Here is a 22,127-nt window from a genome sequence, read left to right as displayed (position 1 = left end):
TATCAAGACAATTCATGGTCAGGAAAGTATAATTTTTTTCATGAAACAGTATTTCAAATTTTCAGTATTTTTAAAACACTTGTTTTCAAGGCAGCTTCTCATGAAATAGTAAGTGCAAACAGCCGACAAAAGCCCATGAGATACACTTAGACTCCAGGCAGGAGCTGGGCCAGTAAGTCATGGTATTTGAAAGACCTGCATGTATCTGCCACTCACCTTTGAAATAGACATACGAAATTATGTATGAAATCTCTTAATCTTTTGCCCCTTTGTAAGTAAATCCAGTATCTTTATTTCCAATGGGTTAATAGATCCAACTAGAAATGCAATAGTCTTCACAGATGCAGTACTTTTCAAAACCAGCTCAACCTTGAAAGCATACTCAGGAGGATATAAAATATATGGATACTCGCCAGGTATATAGGAAAAAGTAATTATTCACTCCCATGAAAGGTCAGTTGCAGTCCTGAGTCTGACCTTTCAATAAATGATGAAATTTAATTTATTTGTACTGGGTATTCCTGCTTCCTAATATAACCCAAAACTTCGGGGACTTGCTGATATGCAAACACAGGATGGTCATTTAGCCAAGAAATAATTTCAAAATTTATCAAAGCAGAAAGTTATTATGATTCCACAATGGTGGCATGCATTTGTTTGACATTCACTGTGGCATACCAGAGATGGAGAAGTATCTGAATTTAGTTCCCATGATCTAACAGAGAAGCTATCTAGGCAACTTGGTGCTTTAAACCTATTCTCCCTTTTTCTTCACATAACCATTTTGTAAACAAAGCATTCATATTATACACAGTAAACAAATGCAGAGATTCATAGAAAGCTCTTAAAAGGATTTCAAGGTATCTATTTCAGCTCCAGCAGGTCTATTATTTCATATATAAGAAAAATACCCACAAATACATTAAATACCCATTTTTGGTTTTCTAACAAACACTGAATACAAACTTAATTAGTGAATAGTTGAACTATTCTTAGTTGCATTTCTCATGGACAAAAATACTGTTCTGAAAGCATAAGGTTTCAGTAGACTCATTTGTAACATTCAAGACCAAGAGATGGTAGAGTTGGCACAAAATGAAAAATATATGTATTTTTCTACACTACAACTAAGGGAAAAAGAATTTAGTTTTTTTACAGACTGACTAAACACAAGAAAAGGCTACACTTACAGAGGAGTAGTATGATGAGGGATAATTGCCCTAATTTATTGGAAATGAAGATAAAAATTAACATTGTGGAAAACATTCCTGCTGGTGGAAATGCCATTTTTAAAGATGCTTAAAATTAACTCTAGGAAAGCACTATAGTGTGCATATTGAAGAATGAGACTCTATACCACCTTGGGATCTAATTTTCAATTGTCTGTCTCACAGATTCTATATGCAAAAGATGTTACCTAATCTAGTAATCAGAATGTTATTCCATCAGAAGTACAAATTTAATAATGAAATTGTATTACAGCGCAAATAATGCTACATCTCAAAATCAGATTCTTTGTTATTTGGAGATATCATCAGTGAAACAAGACTGATTGATTACCTAGCTCTTGATAGCTTAGGAAGATTCTCCCAGCTCATCCATTCCTTTCCTATATGAACTCTGATTTTAAAAAAAAAGAAGCTATCTGGGAGCTATTTAATGTTAGTTCCATACAATGTAGCTATGGCTAAGCAGAAACCTTTCATTAAGCTAAGTATGGAGTTCTAACAACAAAAATTTAGTAATCCTAGGCAATACCCACAAGGTTCTGAAGAAACGAGAACCCTGTACTGCCTAAACATTTTTAAACGCTTCTATTGACCCACCTATATACCTCTCCTATGTAACTTAGCCAATGCTGTAGCATTTTGTATCCCTTCTGAAAGAGAAGGAATATGAGCTCTAAAAGAGCAAGGGGATGAAAAAAATGACAAACTGAAGAAGCTAAACATTCCAGGACTTTCTTATCCTTAACACTGTCTATCAGCTGATTTTGAATAACATAAGTTCAGGATAAGATCAGAGTACCTTAAAATGAGCCTGTAATTCTATGGGTCTGTCTTGCTCTTCCAGATGGCTCCAATTAAACCACTTCTGGATGTAAAAGATAAAGGGATGGTTGTTCTTAATTTCCAAAATGAAACTATAACTGTATAAAGTTTAAGAGGTGATAGTCTGTATCACACCTCTAATTTAAACATTTTTCAAGTGTTTCTATTACCAAAATGAAAATATTTTCAGAGGCTTTAATATAGCAGTGTGAAAAGAAAAACTAAAACCAGAAAATGAACTTTTGATTCAGAAGCTGGCATTTGAACAAACTGAGGCAAGCTAACCTACAGGATTTGAAGACAAAGGTATACATATTGAACACAACTGGCCTTAAAACTGAACCCTGAGGAGCACTCCTGGTGACTTGGTCACCACCCAGATCTAGCCACATTCACTACAGCACTTCGAGCTCTGCTCTTCAGCTTGTTCTTCACTCAGTGCACTGTGAACCCACTCATCCCACAGCTGGACAATTTGTCCAGAAGGATGCTGTAAGGGACAGCCTCAAAAGCCTTACTAAAATCTAGAAAAACTACATTCTCCCTTCAACCGTTAGGTAGATGACTGTATCATAGAATATCAAAATAGTTAAACAGGACTTTCCTTTTGTGAACCCATGTTGACTGAGCCTAATGTTTTCTTTGAATTCCTTTCAATAGCACCCAGTATAGTCTTCTCCGTAACTTTTCCAGCAACTGCCCTTTTTGTAAATTGGAATAACACTGGCTACCTTCCAGTCAGCAGTACCCTCCCCCAAACTCCCAGGACCTTTTTGTAGATGATGAAGAGGTGTCCTGCCACAACATTCACTAGGCCCTTCTGTACTCTCCAGTTTAATTTATTTTAACTCAGGGAGTTATTACAATTCCAGTAAAAATCAAAACCAAGATTAAATTTAAGGGAAAAATAAAATATTTTAGTATAGCCAAAATCCATTAAAGGTGGCATGTGCAGGCAGCCCATGTAAGAGGGGCCACAAGCAAATTGGAGGGTAGCATTCAGAACAGTATTGATAAATAAAAGCATTTTTGGAAAAGGACAAACAAATTTCCATTATACTGTAAGAACACCCACCTACATAAATATGGGATTGGAAAAAATGTTCTGTTCTGCAGAAAAGGATTTGTGGGTTATAGAGAATCACAAATAAAATGTGAGACAATGCTACCACTGCTGAAAGTACCATATAGTAATACATAAAAAGGGAATGTCATTTGCAGAAAACTGGGTTATTGCTATACTTCAGTATGTGACAGTAACTTCTCAGTTGAAATACTAATTTTGGGCACTTCAAGAAGTATCTGGAATACTTGGAGAAAACACAGGTTGACCAACAATGATGAGAACTAATCTCCTTCCTAGAAAACATGACGAATGAATAAAGTTTGCAGGGACTGAAGTTGTTTGGGGAGAAGAGAATGAGAGGAAAGAGTACATATTATAGACATCACTACAGCCTTCAAATACATAACAGGTAACCAAAAAGACTAATGGAAAGGTTTTCTCCATTTTCACATCAGGCTGAAGAAGGAAGACGGAATATTTTAACTAACAAGAGAAAAACTTCCTAACGATAAGCATCAGAAGAGACTGTAGAATATTTCCAGTGGGGCACATAGGGCTTGAGAATAAGACAAACAGCTGTAAAAAAATGTTTTATTAATAGTTGTTCTGGGTCTGGATAGGGAAACAGAAAACTCCACTCTTTCACTTCTTACTGAGTGAAAAGAGTTGAATAAACATTAACAGCTAAATCTAAAATGCAGAGATCATAACACTGTGCAGACACCACGGGCATAGTGCTATCATTTCTCCAGCTATGGCTTAGCACATTGCTGTAGTCAGTTTTGCAAAGCATTATTCATGTAGCTGGGGAACAGGAAATACAGTGGGGCTGTGTCACCAAATAATTATAAGCAGAAGTACTACTGAAGTACTTTTTGGAGTGGCAATTCTGTCTTCTCCTCACCTACACAGTACTATGTATGCTCTGGTGCCATTTAATGACAGTAATTGATCTTGTTGCTTGATCTAGCAAAGGCCTTGGCCTTTTCTGTCCCCTTCATTCACAACAGTCTGTGCACTGCCTTTAACTTCTCCTCCAGCACCCTGGGGATTCAGCATCCGTAATGTCAGTATCACATTCACCTCTTCATTAGCTTCACCTGAAGCTGACTGACTATAGCCAAACCAGTAAATGAAAAGGTCCCAGTTTACTCTGCAAACATGTTCAGGCACTGAAATCCAACATGAATTTTTCATATTGCTAAACAGTTTAAACAATCTTGGAACAACTTTGGTTGGCCATCTTCTCTCCCAGACAACTTAGATACAGTTTGAGAGTTCTTGTGGGACAGATAATGTTCCCACCAGGTGATTTCAGCCTACTCTGTGAGCCCAGGAGGCAAAGACAGTTTAATGGTAAAGATGTGGGTCATCTCATGTCCCCTGGTCTCAGTATCATAGGGCAGTATGAGGCACATTTAATGCACTACTACAGCCATACCCATTGCTCTGTGAGGCCCCAAGTAAAGAAATCATTATTAATGGCAGCCAGAATAGAAGCTGTTGCACTCAGGAACTGTTAATAAACAGACAGAAATAGTACATTCTCTCCTGGACTCTTCAGAATTAAGTAATTGTTTTAATTAGTTCCCACTGTAGACCCCAGTTCCCACCACAGCACGAAGAAAAAGCCAGCAGTTGCAGTCTAGTAATGCTCATTCCAAGTTTCCTTAGTATTTTGTTACTTTAATTCAAATGCTTCTATTCACATAGGGTTTCTTGTGTTGAATTGTAGTACAACTGTTTACCTAAGTGGCAGCAGCATACTCTGTGATAAATTAAATGGACATTTATCAAAGGTAAGTTGACAGATTTAGATGTTGAATGTAAGCACTGTAAGACAAGTACAAATAGCTTCTACCTGGAAGTTACATATACAAATCACTGGATAGGTATTTTAATTAACTTAAATAAAAATAAAAAACACAATAAAAAATGTTTGCTTCTGAATGACTGAAGAACATTTCTTATGAGAGGAAGACACAAAATGTCATGCAATGTATTTTTAAGTAGTGTTTGCATACAAATAAAAATTGAAAATCTTTCTTCCCATACACCACAAGTAAGAAAGAGACAAAGAGTGTTTAGAAACATAAATCTTGAGGTCAAGATTCATAGTTAAATTAAATGGACAAGTTAAGACAGTTCCATCAGCAGAAGTATAATACATGGGTAAAAGGGGTTTCATTATTATACCCATTTTATTCTTAATACATTTGAATTATGATCTAATAACATAAACATGTAGCCACCTCTGTTTCACATCAGGGAATGATGAGAAAGCCTAAAAGTAGAAGACATACAATAGTCAGTGCTAAACCCAAAGAAAATGTATTTCTGCTGGTAACAAAATAGTTATTACATTTCTCTTATTTCTTAAACCCATCTAGTCTTCTTGCCCTACTAACTTTGATCCTTAAGACAACAAGCTGGAAACCGGAAGCAAACTGCAAACGCACAGGAGCACAACGATAACTGCTTTCTCATCAGTGCTTCACCCTTCAAAACACTGAAGCATTTGTACACTTAAAATGCTAATAAAAACTAAAAGTTTTTACTCACAGTTAAAACCAGGTTCAATAGTTTTTCCAGCTTCAAGACTGTTTATTGTAATCTGAAAGATGATGTGCAGCAGCAGAAATGATAGACTGGTGAAACACAGAGATTTTAATAATCGTCCTGTATGCCCTAAAAAACAAAATATACATACATAAAGTTGGTGAATTTCTAACCATTGCTTAAAGCTTTTCAGTATAAAACCAATAAAAATATCCTGACCAAAGATATTTCTACAAGTTTGTTCCACATTACTTGTTCCACATTACTCATGATTGTCCATAAAGGATCAACATCATAGCAAAAAACATACATTAATTATAGTGTCTTTGAGTACTCTTTAATCGCAAACCCCAATGATTGTTATTACTGATATTTCCTTTTGTCACCAAAATCCAGGAAATAAACTCGCTAACTAGAATAAGAGGTTAGACTTTGACTTTTTGGATTAAGAAAAAAAAAAAAGATAAAATAAAAATTCTCAAGTCTCAGGCAGCCATTTTACACCAACAATAACATCATTATGCTTACCACCAACATTATCTAGTACGAGGACAAAATATGGAACCTTGAGAAAATAAAAACTTATTAATCAAATTACTCTTACCAAAACAAATTAAACAGGAGGGGGGATAACACCACAAAAGCCTCAGTTTGGCTCAGGAGTACAGATATACTTTCAAATGAATGCTTTGCTTTGTGCAAACTGCCCTCTTTCTCTTCCTTTAGAAGTTTTTGAAAACAATTTTCTGTACACACTGAAGCCAGATCCACTTGGTCATAGTTCCTCTATGATTCATTGCCTATCTGTATCCAAAAGTCAGTAGAAAATGTTTGACAAAGACTTAGAAGATGCCTAATAAATCCTCTAGGAGACACTCAGTTTAATCACAGGCAGCCAAACTTGCAGGGTATGAATAAAGTAAACCATTATTATTTCAGAAAATATTCATCTTCAAGACTAATCTGTGCTGACAAATGAATAGTGATAAAAGACAACATTAAAGATCACCCTACCTGACCTATCAGCAGTAGAAGTTCTATTTCCAAACTATTTTATATCTAGATTTTACACCACATGCTTCATGCATTTGAGGGTAATTATTATTTTTTTATTTACAGATTAAAAACCAATACTGCTGGAATTCTTACTCAAGGTTACAAATAAAGCCATGGCTATGGAGGGCAGAACTAGAAGAGTATACCTCGGAAATGTTCACTCTACACACAGCCTGTTTCGTTCATACTTATTCTCACGTATCTGTTATGAGCATCTACTAGAAAGATGACTGTTTATATCCTGTATCTAGCCAGTAAAACAGTTTTTTGCTTTATATTCTTTATAGTTCAAGCATGCCATTGATGGTCTGAATGGCAGAAAGCAAAAAATCAGATAAACATGATTCAACAGTTCTAGAAACAGTCTGACTATCTCACTTCATCACACTCCAAATTTCTGTTACATGATCACTATCTTGACTGCAAATTTTGATTACCAAATGCCAGTAATAAACTTCTCTATTTTATTTTTAAATAAAGAGATTAAAGAATTCAAACAAAATGAAAAATGGAAAAAGTGAGCCTACATATGAATTTCTGCGATCTGAAAAGAAAGGTACATTCCCTAGATACATGTTTTGTATGACCTATTCAGTAGTCTTTACTGGTAAGACACCAGAGCACTCACTACTGTGTGTGCAGCACTCTGGGCTGCACAGCATTACAAAAAAAACCCCAACTACAAGATTTTAAATTCTTTCAATTAATGGTCATTTTTTGCTCCTCCTCCACAGAAGCTGGCCTGATGTCCTGGCTTAGGACAACAATTTCTAAGCACTACCAAAACATAAATAACAAAATATTTTCAAAATCATTAAAGAATGAATACATGACAAGCTATATGTTATCAAATCATGTATTAAATGTGATGCCATATGTAATGTAACCCAAGGACTGAAATCCAAGGATTGCATTTCGATAGCTTTTACAATTTTTTGGCAAGTTTGAATATTTGTTAGTTTGTTCCTGCATTACCCGATCCTCTGCTCATGGTATTATGAGAGCTGCATGTTCACAATATACTAAAAAATTACATGTCTCAATGCTGGAGACCAACAGCTTGGCAACACAAACTCCACAGATATAAGAGCTGTGTTAAAATACATAGATTCCAAAGACAGTCTGATGATTTCTGAAGTTCTGAATCACAAACTCTCCTCAGTGCTTGGGAGTAAACAGTTCAATAAGTATCAAGCATGGAATTTTTCATATAGAAGTGGATTTTGAAGGTTTTGATAAAATTGTTTCAGTCAGCCTCCAAAGGAGAAAAAAATACAATACAATCAGCCAACACACATTCATTTCCCAAACTATTTCCACAGAAAGAAATAAAACCATTAAAAGTCTTGGGTCCATCTTTTGATATTTCAAATACCATATCTCTCCAAAGTAAATCTCAATTTTAGACCTAATTTTTTAAAGCTTGAAAACAAACGTATTTAAATTGCTGATTGAAAAAAACATTTCTTCTATGAACCCTTAACTTTTGCAGTTGTCTTTCACTGTAGAAAATGTTGAAAATACATTTTTTGAAATGCTGAAGTGCTGCTAGGAAAGTTTTAAAGGACTAGTAACACCCATCATAATAAACAATTTCTCAGTGTACTGGTAAATATGGCAGGGGAAATACGCATTTGGAAGGCAGCTAGTTACAACATTTCTCAAGAACTGCTCGCTTTGTGGCCATCTGTGGGAGAAGACCACCATCAGATCCTTCTGAGCAGAAGCCCTTTGCCTGCACCACATTCAGCTGCGCCAGCAGAAACTAGCCACAAGTAGTACTTGGAGAAAAGTAAGAAATACTATGACCCTAATTTCAAAAGTTTTGGAGAGACATCAACAACTTGAGAGAAATGGGAGTGCTAAAAATCAGAGAATTACCGGATACATAATTTATGCGAAGGAAGAAGTGACAGATTTGGATAAGGGATGAATTTCAATTTATAGTGGGGTTTGGATAAACCCATTTGACTGTATTTTTACTCATATTTTTTTCTTTTTACTGGAAACTTAGTTCTAAATTGCACAAAGAAAACATTAACTGTATGCCTACAGAACTAAGATGGTGAGTAGACAGCTGAAATAAAGCTCCTCACATAAAACAGAGCTGCTTACAATGAGGAAGAGATTTTTGCCATCCTTCTTTTATTTTTCTTTACTCTAATGCAGTCACAGCTACAATCCTTTTCCTAAAACATACCTTAACTGTTAAGTTACCCTAACATGAAAATCCCTGGGGACATGAACAGACACTGACTGTCCAAGAGGGAAGGAAATGCATATTCAGTAAACTGAACGGACAGAACATCGCCCCAGCTGACACCAGAAATTGCAACACCGATTCCTTCATTTCTGTCTTAGATGTAGACTCACATATGTCCATGAAGAGTAAAATAAGAAAGGTCTTCTGCCAAAACACTGTCTCTGTAGCCTGAGCGCTGGGTTCTGCTTTTACTCACACCAACTGTGGTGCCACAAGCTTCAGAAAACTCTGGTGGATGGAAAGGGAAGAGCAGATTTCCCTCAGAACTGGCCTGAAACACTATGAAAAGTGGGTTTGCTTTCAGGTGCAGTGTGGCATAATGGCACTCAGTGGAACCAAAACATGGCATGTGGCTTTAGAAACTTACCCCTGTGTGTCTCAGAAACACACAGGGAGGTTGCGCCAGCCTCAGTGTCCCTCCAAAAGGCTCCTGGGAAAGAGCTTTCTTCCCTCCAATCAAACCTACAGGAAGCCTGTCAAGATACAATGGCTTCATTACCCTCTTTCTCTCCAGGCCAGCTGCAACACTAAACCAGACTCAAGAGGGCCAAAAACTTTTTCACACATGGCAGAGGAATCCATTTCTTATTTTCCAAAGGTAATCCAGCCAAGAGCTGGATTAGTGATGGCATGTCCCCCCCAGCCACAGGCATGTAACTTCAGTACAACTATTTGAATGTGATCAAGTAGGACTGCTACCTTCAACAAACACATGCACCTCTTGAGTGCCTACATCATGATTGTATGCCAAGGTAGAGCCTGCTGTTCACACCGTTTCCAACACAGACAAACAGTACATTCATCTTTAGACAGGCAATCTTGCAGTCTTTTCTGTTGCTCCTTTCCCTGAAACAGCAGAGTATGACAGAATTCAGGTTTTTTCTGTACACTTGGAACTTCCTAACAGCCTTTTCCAAAAGGGTGCGCTAAATAACCAATAACCAAATGGCCAGTTGTCATCAAGACCTGCTTTAAGAATCACATCTATTTGCTTTTACAGTATAATCTGACAACAAATAATTGGTTGAGTCTCTAACAAAGTCAATAATAGTACTAACAATTCAGTCTGATTTTCAAGAAGTAGTACTAAGCATCTATATTTAGGTGATAAATTCAAAGGGTCAGTATTCATTCTGCATGTCATTATGATATCAGTAAAAGGAAAACAGAGGAGGAAAAAAATTCATTATAAAAATTAATTTAAAACCATTTATTATTACAACAGTGTAATTCTCCTTCATCATGATCATACATATGCTGCAAACTTTCACCTAAAAAGTAGATTTTAGAGGGTTTGGGTGACTTATTTGGAGTTGTTATTACTTTATTAGGATCTTTTTTTTTTTTTAATGTAATCTTATTGTTCCATTGTCAGTTGGGATCTCAATAATTCTAACATCTCTTTAGCCATACACTGGACCCAAAACTTCTGCAACACATCCAATTCTACTTCAGTAGCTTTGCTTGGGAATTTATTTACACAACTCTTTCCATTCAGATCACAGCAGATTAAATACCAAAGCACGAATCACTTTTCATATAATCTTTGATAGCATACAGTGAGTAATAAATATTAATGTGCATTTATCTACTGAACTAGTGACACTTCAGTTAATAAAGATACTCTATTACAGCCAGTCAGGATTTATTTTTTAATAAACCTCTTCATCAGTAAGCAACAAACATATAACTAAAGAGCTCTGGGGACAAGGCCTAGTTAAGGCAAACTTCTGCAGCACCAACAGGGTCAGTCTCACAGAATTTGTTTCAGCTATCTTAAAAACTTAGCTTCTTGATTTTCCACCAGGAAATCCACCTCAGAGCCTAACTGAAACCAAGGTCCCAAGAGTTTAATCTTCCACCACATGGCTCCAAATAGGAGTCTGTCAGCATCATTGATAGTGTGAATCAGGGAAGCTGCTGGCAAGAAGACAAAGCTATGAAAAAGGGACAGAGGAAGGCAATCGTTTGTAAGGCCCACACTAAGAATAAAATTTTATAATGGTGTGCCTTGTACACTGTATACTTTGCAATGGCAAGCCATCGATCTACAAAGGAAAGTAATTGAGTATCAGCTCCTATTCACTAAGTCTTACATGTACTTCTTACGTACACTCAAAAAAGATAATGCTTAAACCATCCTGAAGCTGCCAGGAATTATTTTAATGATTTAAAAAGTGCTATAATTTTCTACCCAAATTAAAGAAAATTACTTCCTCTTTTCTTGAAAGTGCTGCCGTCCCTCCACTGCACAGTACACATCACTATTGGGACATCTATATTTAGCTTAATAGGAAATGCATTAATTTTTTTCCCAAAGGGTATCTTGTATTTCAACATCATTTTCTACCCAGAGGATCTGAGCTTACTAGAGCATTAAAGAGTGTGCAGGCACCACCACTGCAAAAATATAAAACCACTTGGTTCACCCCTGGATTTCCAGCAGCAAGACAAAAATAGAGCGCAACTAACTTATGCCATGGTCTATTCTGTACCTGCCCCTGCCCAAGCCTTAAACCGTGTATCCACAAGCACAGCCCAATTTTTCACACTATTATTTTTAACTATGTTTAAAACTATGTGCTCAAGCAGACCCAAAGAAATCCAGAGCAGAGAAGCACAAGATTTCAGATTCAGAATTTCCAGCAAGCTTTCAACTTTTTCAACAGTTTTGTCCATGCTTTTCCGAACATGCCCAATATCCCTGTATGTAGTCAAATCTGCAATCTAGAATTGTGCCCCCTGGAAAAAAATTCTAATTCACAAAAAAAAGCCACAATTTTTTTAATTCAAGAAACTTTTTGTACTATAATGTATTCCCTTACATTTCAAACTATATTATGGTAATCATCTCAGTGATAAAACCACAGGAATTCATAACAGTTTATCACAAAATAGGTGATTAGCTAAACACTTTACTTTTTAAAGCAAAATAGGACACATTGCTCTAGGCTTTGTAGCTGAATGCAAAATGCATGTTTCTTTATATTCTTTCACACACTTATGTATTTACTTACATTTCTATTTCTGTTTCTCTCCCCTTTTTAAAATACTATAGAGCTCTAAGAAGTAAAAAAGTCAGTTCAGTGATAGACGCTCACGTTGCAGGAATGCCAACCAGACTTGGGTAAACAGCAAAAATGTTATGTGTAATAAAAAAAAAAAAATAAAAAAAATTTAGAAATGAAAACACAAAAAGTGCTGCATAGGATAATAAATGCCTACTTACTCCAGCTTCTTGCAGGATTTCCTGTTTTTCCTAGAAGTTTTCGTGCCCAGAATACTACTAGAACTGAGCTGTATCCTCCGCATCAATAGACAATACCATCGTTCAAGCTAGTCAATCTCTGACTCGCAAGTTTACACAGGTAATTCACCCATTTTGTTAAAAAAATATTTTGTCAGACAAGACTCAGAACTTAACCACTCACTTCTTTTTCCAGATGACACTCATAAGCTTTCAAAGCAAAGAACAGCTACTTGATGTCTGCTTCTTAATTTAAGGTGACTTTACCCAGCTAAAGACATGAAATAAAGATCACCTCAGATACTAGTGCATATGAATACTGAGCAATTTTAAGCCAGAGCTGTTCTTTCACAAGAGCTTTTAATACAGAGTTCAAGTTACTTCCCTTGAGAAACCAGACTCTCCGTGTTTGGTACTATCATAATACTTATTTTGAATTCAAATTAATTCAGCCATTATTATCTGGTAGAAACTCCTTGCAATTTTCTTCATTCCTCTATTGTGGTCATAAAAAGCAGGTAACTACCCAATACTACATGCTTTCAACAACTGAGAGTCCAAACAACTCCCAAGTAATGGGAGATAACAGCAGCTCATGTGCTACAGAGCTGAAACACATTTTTTTTAAAATCTGTACTTACTAGGAGGTAAATAAATTTCTTCCTTAAATACCAACCCACATATGTTGATAAGCAGCAAACAAATCTGAGGCAAGGCAGAGTGAGAATGGAAGGTTAGAAGGCTAGTTAAAGAAGAGCAATACAACTATGGCAAATCAAACTCTACAGCATGATGTTTTCACAAGGGAGTAGGCGTGCATAAGTGTGTGCTGAACTCACAGTGGGCACTGTGCTGGGAGATTCTACCCTCGGACAAACTTTCCCAAGAAGCTCTATAGGCTGGTTCAGTTCAGGCAGAAGTCTTGCAAAGAGTTTAATATCTTTCTGAAGAATTTGCACTCATTACCTCTTGCACAACATAGTGCAGCTCATGACCCAGTTGAAGAGCCCCTGAGCTGAAATTCGTTGATGTTTCAACTTCAACTTTGCATTTCAAAAATGTCTTAAGTGCTAAGCCCTCCTGTCTACATAGAGCTGAAGTAACCTAAGCAAGGGCATAGCTTCACCCAATTACATGCATCCTGTGTTTTGCATAGTGGGAAAAGGTAGCCAGCATTATAGTAAGTCAAGCCCATGTCAGCAAGGTGTCTTTCAGACAAGTGTATAGTTGAGTAGTGAATGAACAGCTATGCCTTTCTTTCCTGGGATGGTTACTAATCATGGGCAGGCATTTGGTGGCAGCAGTCCAAACACAGGCTAAAAGATAGAATCCATATCAGGTATCGACACTCTGAAACTTTAAATTGCTTCTGTGAACAAAATCAATGGTTGATCCTATGAATACGGGTCAGAAAAGGTAAAGAGTTGTGGTGCAGTACACAAATCTGGGAGGAAGAAATTTACTATTTTTTAATTATCTGGATTTAACAAGTCCAGGACTAGAAGGGGGGAAATTTCTCTCTGAATTTAGAGAATAAATTTTAAGCAGCTTGAAGAAGTTCAATTTCTGATAAAATAAAAATTCATGAAAAGGAAACTAAAAAGAGTGAGATGTCGGGGGGGTGGAATAACACAATAGCAGAATTGACTATCAATCTGGAATCTCTATCATCATACCTTCCACAGTTAAAATATTAGACACTATGAATATAAAGGAAGCTAAGAACATCAAGACCAGGCTGGATGTGGTTCTTGGCAACCTAATTTAGTTAAAGATGTCCCTGCTTATTTCATTCAGGTTGGACTAGATAACCTTTGAAGGTTCCTTACAACTCAAACTATTCTATGATTCTACATTGGTACAAACCAAAAGTTCATTCTCACCAGTAATGGATAGAGACCATAAGTGCATGTCTAGGGAAGCACACAAGAACATTAATACTCCCTCCAAGCAGCTAATGTTTTACAGATCACTTGAACCAGATCTGCTTGGTAAATTTCTCCTCCGTGACTTTTCCAGTCTCACTATCAGCCGTATGAATTTTCAGCATACACAATATCCTGCAGCAGGAATTGCCACAGGTCAGCTGCTCACTGTATGAACAACGTCCTTTTGCTTCTTCGTAGTTCTCACATTATAAGAAGAAGAGAACAACTGGTCACTATTAATCCTTTCCCATCACTCATGATTCTGTACCTCCCAGTCATACAGCCTTTCACTTGCATCTTTTCCCAGCTAGATCCCTAGCATACTTAGCTGTTCTTCAGGCACTGCTGCATGTACTTTTGTTACCCCAAGCAACCTTCTTTGAACTCTTTTCCAGTTCTACTACATCCCCTTTAGGGTTGGACACCATATAAAATACAGCCATAGTCCGTCTGCAGACAGCAGTACAATGTTGTTCTGTTTCATTCTCTGTTTTATTCCCTTATGTCCATGTTTCTTTTTTTCAACATCTGCTGAGGCTCTGAACTAATGCTTCTGTGAATGCATGTATCACAAGTCCTGGATTGCATTCCTATGGGACAATGTCAACCCAGTGACCACTGTTTCATGCATGATTATTTTTCTTCTAAACTTTATATACACTTGTTCCACAAGAACACAGTGGGGTAAAAGGAAACCAGTGCATTCACTGACTGAAGGGATCATCTTTCTTTCCTCATATACACAGCTGACTGTCTAAAGGTTACCAGATGCATGCCCATTTAAACATATGATATTTATTTGGAAATTTTACCTATCTCCACCACAAGAAATACCCTTCAAAATCCTCTTGTCACATCAGACACTTTCAAAGACTGTAAGTTTTATTTGCTTGCTTCTGAAAAAATAAATTCTCTCAAAACACAATTTATGTATTCTAGTGCCTGGAACCTATAGTAAGGAAGACTGCCTAACAATAAATCAAGTTTGTCATAGACCAAATGTCCACGTATCAAAAACTACCTGAAGGAAAGAACGTGCAGTCTTGAAAGATAAATACTTAAGTTATTCTCAGTAGCCCTGTGGGATTTTTACCAGGGTTTTTCAAAATTGCTGTATTTCACCATTAAAAATAACCAATTACCAAGTATTCACTCCATGGCATTGGCTGAGTAATACTTGTGTCCAACTAGATCTAATATATCTGGCATTTTGTCCTCTGGGGTAGACATAAAAGGATCAGTAGTCTCATTCTATCACGTACAGCAAAAATTATGGGAATCCTGCAGCCAAATGTAGTAAAACTGCTACAACACTGAAGCTGAATTTGGCATCTATGCTCTGCACACATGTAGTCCAATTGTTGTCCAAGCAGTGTTTCAGGATCCAAGAGGCCTCTGGAGTGGTATATGAGACATCACTGTGATTCAGCTGGGATTTCTCATACATCTGCCTTTCTGGTAGAAGGATTCAGAATCATCCCCTGCACAACAGTAGGGCCGGTGGGACAACCTCAAACAACTCTGCAAGAAGCATTAGGGACTGGAATACAGGGCTGGACTATTTACATCTCTTGTGGATGCCTGTTAGAAAAGGCTGCTGCTTGAGCACTTTTAAATGGTTTTCCCTGTAGTAGGAGAAACAGGCATGGAACAAGAAAGCCCATATATACAGAGAGTAACAACATGGAAGTAGTATGTAAAATGATGGATTGCAATCTGTATACTACCACAACTCACGGGGAATGGTTTTAGCATTCTGCAAAACAAGGAAGTGCAACAGAATAGGTCACTGTTTTCACAGGCTGGATTTTTAAGTTTTTGCTGATGTTGCCTTTGCAAAAAAAAAAAAAAACACAAAAACAAAAAACAAACCAAAGTCCCAAACCCTAAATAACAAAGGGAATGTTGAGAGGCATAAAGTGTGGGATGAAGATATTCTGTGCTCTTTACAAGTCCTAAGAGCAGTGCCTCAGTTCTTTACCATGGAGTGGCTGTTGAGCTACAAGCCTCAACCAGGAGAAAGGAACAGAAAACGTATCTCTACTATTGTCCAAACCTATGCAGGAAGATGAGCTAAGTATACCTTTAAAGACTACTTAAGTGTTTTTAATCACGGAGAAGGTTATACAACAGTCAAAGAGACTTCAACACTATAAAATACCAGCTCAAAGCTGCCAAGTGCCCAAAAGAGCCTGGTGTTTCTGCACTTAGTGCCTTTTGTGGAATGCTGAAGGGTGCTAGAGGCTTCAGGAAGAGTCACAGAATCATAGAAGAGTTAGGGTTGGAAAGAACCTTAAGATCATCAAGTTCCAACCCCCCTGCCATGGGCAGGGACACCTCACACTAAACCATATCACCCAAGGCTTCGTCCAACCTGACCTTGAACACTGCCAGGGATGGAATCTTTAAAGGTCCCCGAGAGCCTGAGCTTGGGTTCACTGAATATATCTCTCTCCTATCAGCAATTCTCAAAAAAAAAAAACCAAAAACAAAAACAAAACCAAAAAAGAAACCAAAGCAATCAAATAAGAATTCATTTGTATCTGTCATACCTGGAGATTCAAGTGTGCAAGACAAGAAGAAAACTCTTGTTTGGCTGTATGACCTCTGAATGTCCTTTAAGTCACTGACGGCACTTAAGTAGCGTAGTGCCTGATCTACAGTTAGTGTAATCACATTATCATGACTATTTTTAGGAGTGTTCTGGAAAAACTCCATAAAAATTTGCCTGAAGTATATCAATAGTTTTTTATGATTAGCAGAGAATGAGTGCATTTCTAATATAAAAGAACCTGAAACATACAACATGTTCACTTGCATATAGACTGGTTTACTTTTGGATAACCTCAGAGATACTGCTATAAAATAAGAAATGAAGCTTACTTTTGAAATTATTACAGAGATATGTCTGTGCGTCAGTTTAGCAGTATGTATGCATATACATACATGTTGCGTACACAACACATTTGAGTACACAACATATATTGGCCACATAAATATACGCTAAGTAACTAATCTTTTCTCAGTTCACGGAACAGCTACTAGTCTCACTTAAATGCTGAGAGGCAACAGTATGCAAAACCTATTTTGTCATCTAGATTCAGTCTTACAAGAAAACACCTGTGCTTTAACAGTTCCAGCATAGCATATACTGGAAATTGGGAAAGAAAAGATTTTGCTTTGTACAGCATTATCTCTATACCAAAACCAGAACTAAATGTAAATGTCATCTGACTATGTTTCACGTTAATATACGTAACGTAAAAACATTTTAAAATTTAGTCATTCTAATATAATGGTTTTCCATTTTCTCGTACATAATACTTTCCTACTTCTCTGCAAGTCTAAAGTAGAAGTACATAATTTACAAAGAAGCAATTCTGACTCCAACACAGTGCATTACTTAGTGTGTAATGAGTGAAGTGTCGAAATAATTCATACTTGTGTGAATTTTGTAGGATTATTACAAATTAAAAAGTATTTAACAATGAAGGGCCAAGTGGGCATTGGATGTTATCCATTGGCATCCTAACTAAAACACTAAGTCCAGTGTTAAAAAAAGATATGTCCGTATGTCTTACAAAGATATACTCCTGGTATGAAACACATCTGTATTCAGTACAAAGTCAGTAGCCTAAGCTATTTTCCAGTCAGACAAATTCATACCTTTACTTAGTCTAAAACACACCAGAAATATTTAATACGAAGTGATGTTCACAAAGCTCACAAAAGTAGAAGTCTATTTTCAATTGCCAATGTTTAATAATTCAGGCTGAAACTGAAGTTGCTAAAAGAACTTTTACAACACTTGGCAAGAGGGATGAAATGCCACTGTTCAGCTCAAGAAATCAGAAAGAGAATTATTTAGTTTGAACTTAGCAAAGCTTAGGTATTTTCTTTGCATTTTTTTCACATAGCAAAGTTAAGAATTTCCACTTTGGCAAATATCAACATTTTCTCACAAAAAAAAAAAAAAACCACCAACAAACTGATTTTGTTGTAGCACATATTTCTCCTTTAAAAGTACAACCAAATTAATAACAGCTCACTAGGAATTTTCCATAGAAAGTTATGAAATCACAGAAAGAGAAACAGTGTTGGAGAAAGAACAGCAACAACACAGAGCGTTAGCAAGCATCCTCTGAAATCCTAGTGACACTTTAAAGCAGTACTAAATTGGCTGTTTTCATACAACTGTAGGGTTTGGGTAATAGATGATAGCAAGAGCTGCTACAAAGATTTCAGGGCCATTTGCTGCGGATAACCTCTGGAACACATTCAGGGCTTTTTGCCACATGTAAGTGATGCAGCCTTGAAAACCCATCCTAATAAAACCATGTTTGTGGTTATACACCACCACAGCAACATTTGATCCCTCTATACAATAGATAGCTCTTTCTGTAATGTATTTCTGAGCACACTTGTGTGTGCACAGTTACATTAGTATCACTTGCTCATGTGATGAACAAGTTCATGCTGTTCCACACCTAAAAGCTGGAGCAATAAAAACTAAATAGAACTTGGTCTCATTGCAAAAGAAACTGCACTGGGCACTCCAGCAAGGTGACACACACATTGCATAGCAGTGGGGCAGATGGACCAGACCAGCCTGGTCTGCCTCAGCATCCCACAAGGGATGCATGCCCTTCCCTGAAAGCTGGGCTCTGCTCCACTGTTGACACAAGCTGAGTTTCCAGCAGTGCAATAGGGATATGTCACTCTGTGACCTTCTGTTGACACCCAACACAAATATTGGGAGCATGACAGCCTGCCATGACAGTAGTTGAACAGCTATCTGGGTTCTTGCTCTCCTCAGACACAGCGAGAAGCAGTATTCTCTTTTATTATTATACCACATTTCCTTGTGTATGTCAACTGTTCCTTAGTTACAGAGAACTGTACTCTTTCCAGACAAGTGTAATGAATCTTCAGAAAAGGAGTAATTTTTTTTTTTTTTTAACATTTTAAAGAAACTCCCAGAAGGAATTAACATTTTTATTTACAGCCTTGTCTGCTTAGATGTGAACGCATTTCTATGTAGCCACCTCATGGTAGCATATCCTAACCGTCTTGTAATGAAATTATTGCAAACATATCAGCAAGACATGATCCCACATATTTAAGCCATTACGGCAAACTTTGGCATGTGTCAAACTACATTAGTTATTTTAATTACAGCTGAGTCAATCTCCATTAAGTATGATTAACATTTGGCCTAGCTTTTCTTGGTCTTGAGGCCGAAGGAGACTCCTTTAAGAAGTTCAAGATTAAACTCATATTTTGGAGGTTTACATAATTATTACAAATCTGACTCACCCTTCGCACTACCATTTGTCTCTTGTTTCATTAAAATGAAATCTAGAACAAGGGAGAAATCAGTTTGACTAACATTTACATCTTAGACCAAGTTAACAGCTAATTACTAAAATCCAGAGAATAATAGATTAAGAAACATGGTAAAAGCTTCCCATTTGCAGTATTCTGAAGATGACATTTTTAGCATTTCAGTCTCTACAGAGACTTTTCCTGAGAATACTTACAAGAATTACAGATGTGTTGTTGCAAGATGTTACAGTGGTGATGTACCTCCACCAGCAATCCTCTACAAAACACTGCAAGCTCTGTGGGACCTTCAATAAAGCGTAGGTGGAAACTGAAGAACTAAGAGAATTCCACTGAAAATACTGAAAAATCTCCTTTAGTAATATTTTTTATGGGTGTTTCAGTGATCATGTTTAGTTGTCATGCTGTCAAACAATTTTAAGCTTTCTTCCACTTCTGCTGATAGTAAGACAGTGGTGCCTTACTGTAGTACCACAATAGGTATAGTAACTGATGTGTTACCACAACTGCAGGACGTAATGCATTCAGAAGGGATCCCAACCCTGATTACTTATGAAAGCACAAGAAAAAAGCCCACACAAACGCTTAGCAAACACTCTAGCAGGTGCAAATGTACTGCTATATGGAGTAACCTGACATGGTGCTGTTAAGTTACTAATGTTAACAGTTTAAAGAGAATCAGTGCAGAAGCAGGCTGTGAAAAGATCATAGGAAAGCAGCAGCTCACTGCAGAAGCGTATTTCAAGTTCAAGGGTTGGAAAGACAAGGGGGAAAAACTGCCATACATATATGTATGCTTACCTTCTCTACCCCCCCCCCCCCAAATTCCAGCAGTATTAATGTAGAAGAAGGAATAACCAAAGAGCAGGTAAAGACTCTGAAGTATTTTATGATAGGTGAATTAAATACTAGAAACAAGTTCTGAATAAAACCACAGTATTTAAAGAAAAAATAAAGATAAAAACAGATCTGTGCCATGCAGAAGAAATGACATGGCAAACTAAAAGGACCTTTTTATACCTGGAAATTACAGGCTACCAAATGCAGAAGGGAAACATTATGGAATTTGAAGTATGCTAGAAAGGCTTAAAAACCAGAACAGGTGCTGTCTTCCATCTAAAATTACTTTGAAGAGATGACAGACAATTAAGGGAAACTCTGGGCCATCATCCAGTGTTGTTTGCTTAACCATACAAAGACTGAGATGTAACACACACACTACCTTATTTTCTGGAACTCAGATGCGTTTTCTGTTTCTGAAATCTATGATTTTCTGAAAGAGAAAACCTCCACACTCTGTAAAATCTAAATACTGTAAAGGAAACATAGGGCACTGGGTTAAGAAACCAGCCAGCCAATCTATACTGAAACACCTGAATATATTAATTAAAGACTAAATGGATGCAGGTCTTTCAAAACAGAATTGCAAGCTAGTGAAGGTTTGAGCTGGTGTGAATCAACACTGCTCCACTGAAGTCAACTGAACTACACTGCTCAAAGAGGCTGAAGATGAGTCCTCTATGCAACATAAATAAAAATCAGGCAAACATTTCCAATCTTCTACTGAAATTTCACATGCCGGTCAGACTGAATTTCTCACCTCCAATTCAAGAGTATAAATGAAATGGCTCTGTACACCTTTCTGTTGGTAACATGAAGGCAACATCTGGCAGAAGGAAGCCTCTGCAAACTTCCAACACGGGCTTAAAAAAAGTGTTGCTTTTCTACTGACAAAACTGATTTATCTTTAGCTACCAGATGGACTCAGAAAAGATGGATGAATTCTGTAACAGAGATGGAATGCCCTATTTTATATCTGTCTCATTGTCACCCTGTACTCTCCTCTGCTCTGAATTCAGTTGGATTTAAAAAATCAAGGGGAAAAATCCCACCAAAAAAAAAAAAAACCAACCCAAAACTATTTGTAAGTGTTTGTTTGGTTTTGTTTGAAAAGAAGTGCTACAATCAGCCTGTGTTTAAACTCCAGGGCAATCAGGGAAGTGAGAAACTAACTAGGAAAATAGTTTTAAAAGCAAAATACCAGATTTCTAACTTCAACAGTCTCCCTACTTTCAGAGTCCTAACAGCCTTGCACTGAGCCCTAAAAAGGAGGTTTATATTGCCACTGGTCAGAAGAACAGCAAAGCACCTGCTCCTTCTATGAACAGTTTGGAAACCAGGAATAGTACCTATCACCAAAAATCACCTGAAGGTCGGGTTTTGAATTGCACAGGTCCAGCCTCAGCAAGATAAATAACATGCCCTGGAGCACAAATGATCTGACTTCTACCAAATCTACTAATTAAAAAAAATATTAAATCTATAATTATCTCTCCTTACTGTCATGCAATAACTACTTACAGCATTAAACAAAATATATAATGTCCTGAAAACTCAAGTAGCAGGAGAGCTGGACTCCAATCCATGCTGTGATCCATGGCAGACGAGAGCAACCTGGAACTATCAAGTCCCTCAACAGAGCAGCAGCAGAGAAGTGTAACTCAAGGGTGCGCAGCTGGTAACAGCTGGCAGTTGCTCTCAACCCCTACTTTCCAAAAGCACCTCTGAATATCTGCCTTTTGCAGCTAGCTGAATGTGAGGACAAAACCAAAGT

At 37.1% G+C, this 22,127-nt stretch overlaps 1 protein-coding gene across 1 annotated transcript in view; it reads right to left on the bottom strand.

The window, feature by feature from the left end:
- The window catches only part of LOC133214517 (piezo-type mechanosensitive ion channel component 2-like), a 234,233-nt gene that overhangs the window by 120,993 nt on the left and 91,113 nt on the right, over positions 1–22,127 (bottom strand). Inside the window, exon 4 of the mRNA XM_061357455.1 lies at positions 5,680–5,805. Coding sequence (XP_061213439.1) covers positions 5,680–5,805 — 126 coding nt within the window. The remainder of the gene's footprint in view (positions 1–5,679; positions 5,806–22,127) is intronic.

The sequence above is a fragment of the Neopsephotus bourkii genome, unplaced genomic scaffold (assembly GCF_033783945.1).
Source record: "Neopsephotus bourkii isolate Nb327-2 ecotype Australia unplaced genomic scaffold, CSIRO-AGI_Nbou_v1 NB_894, whole genome shotgun sequence".
NCBI classification, from domain to species: Eukaryota; Metazoa; Chordata; class Aves; order Psittaciformes; family Psittacidae; genus Neopsephotus; species Neopsephotus bourkii.
This window is presented reverse-complemented; position numbering and strand designations above follow the sequence as displayed.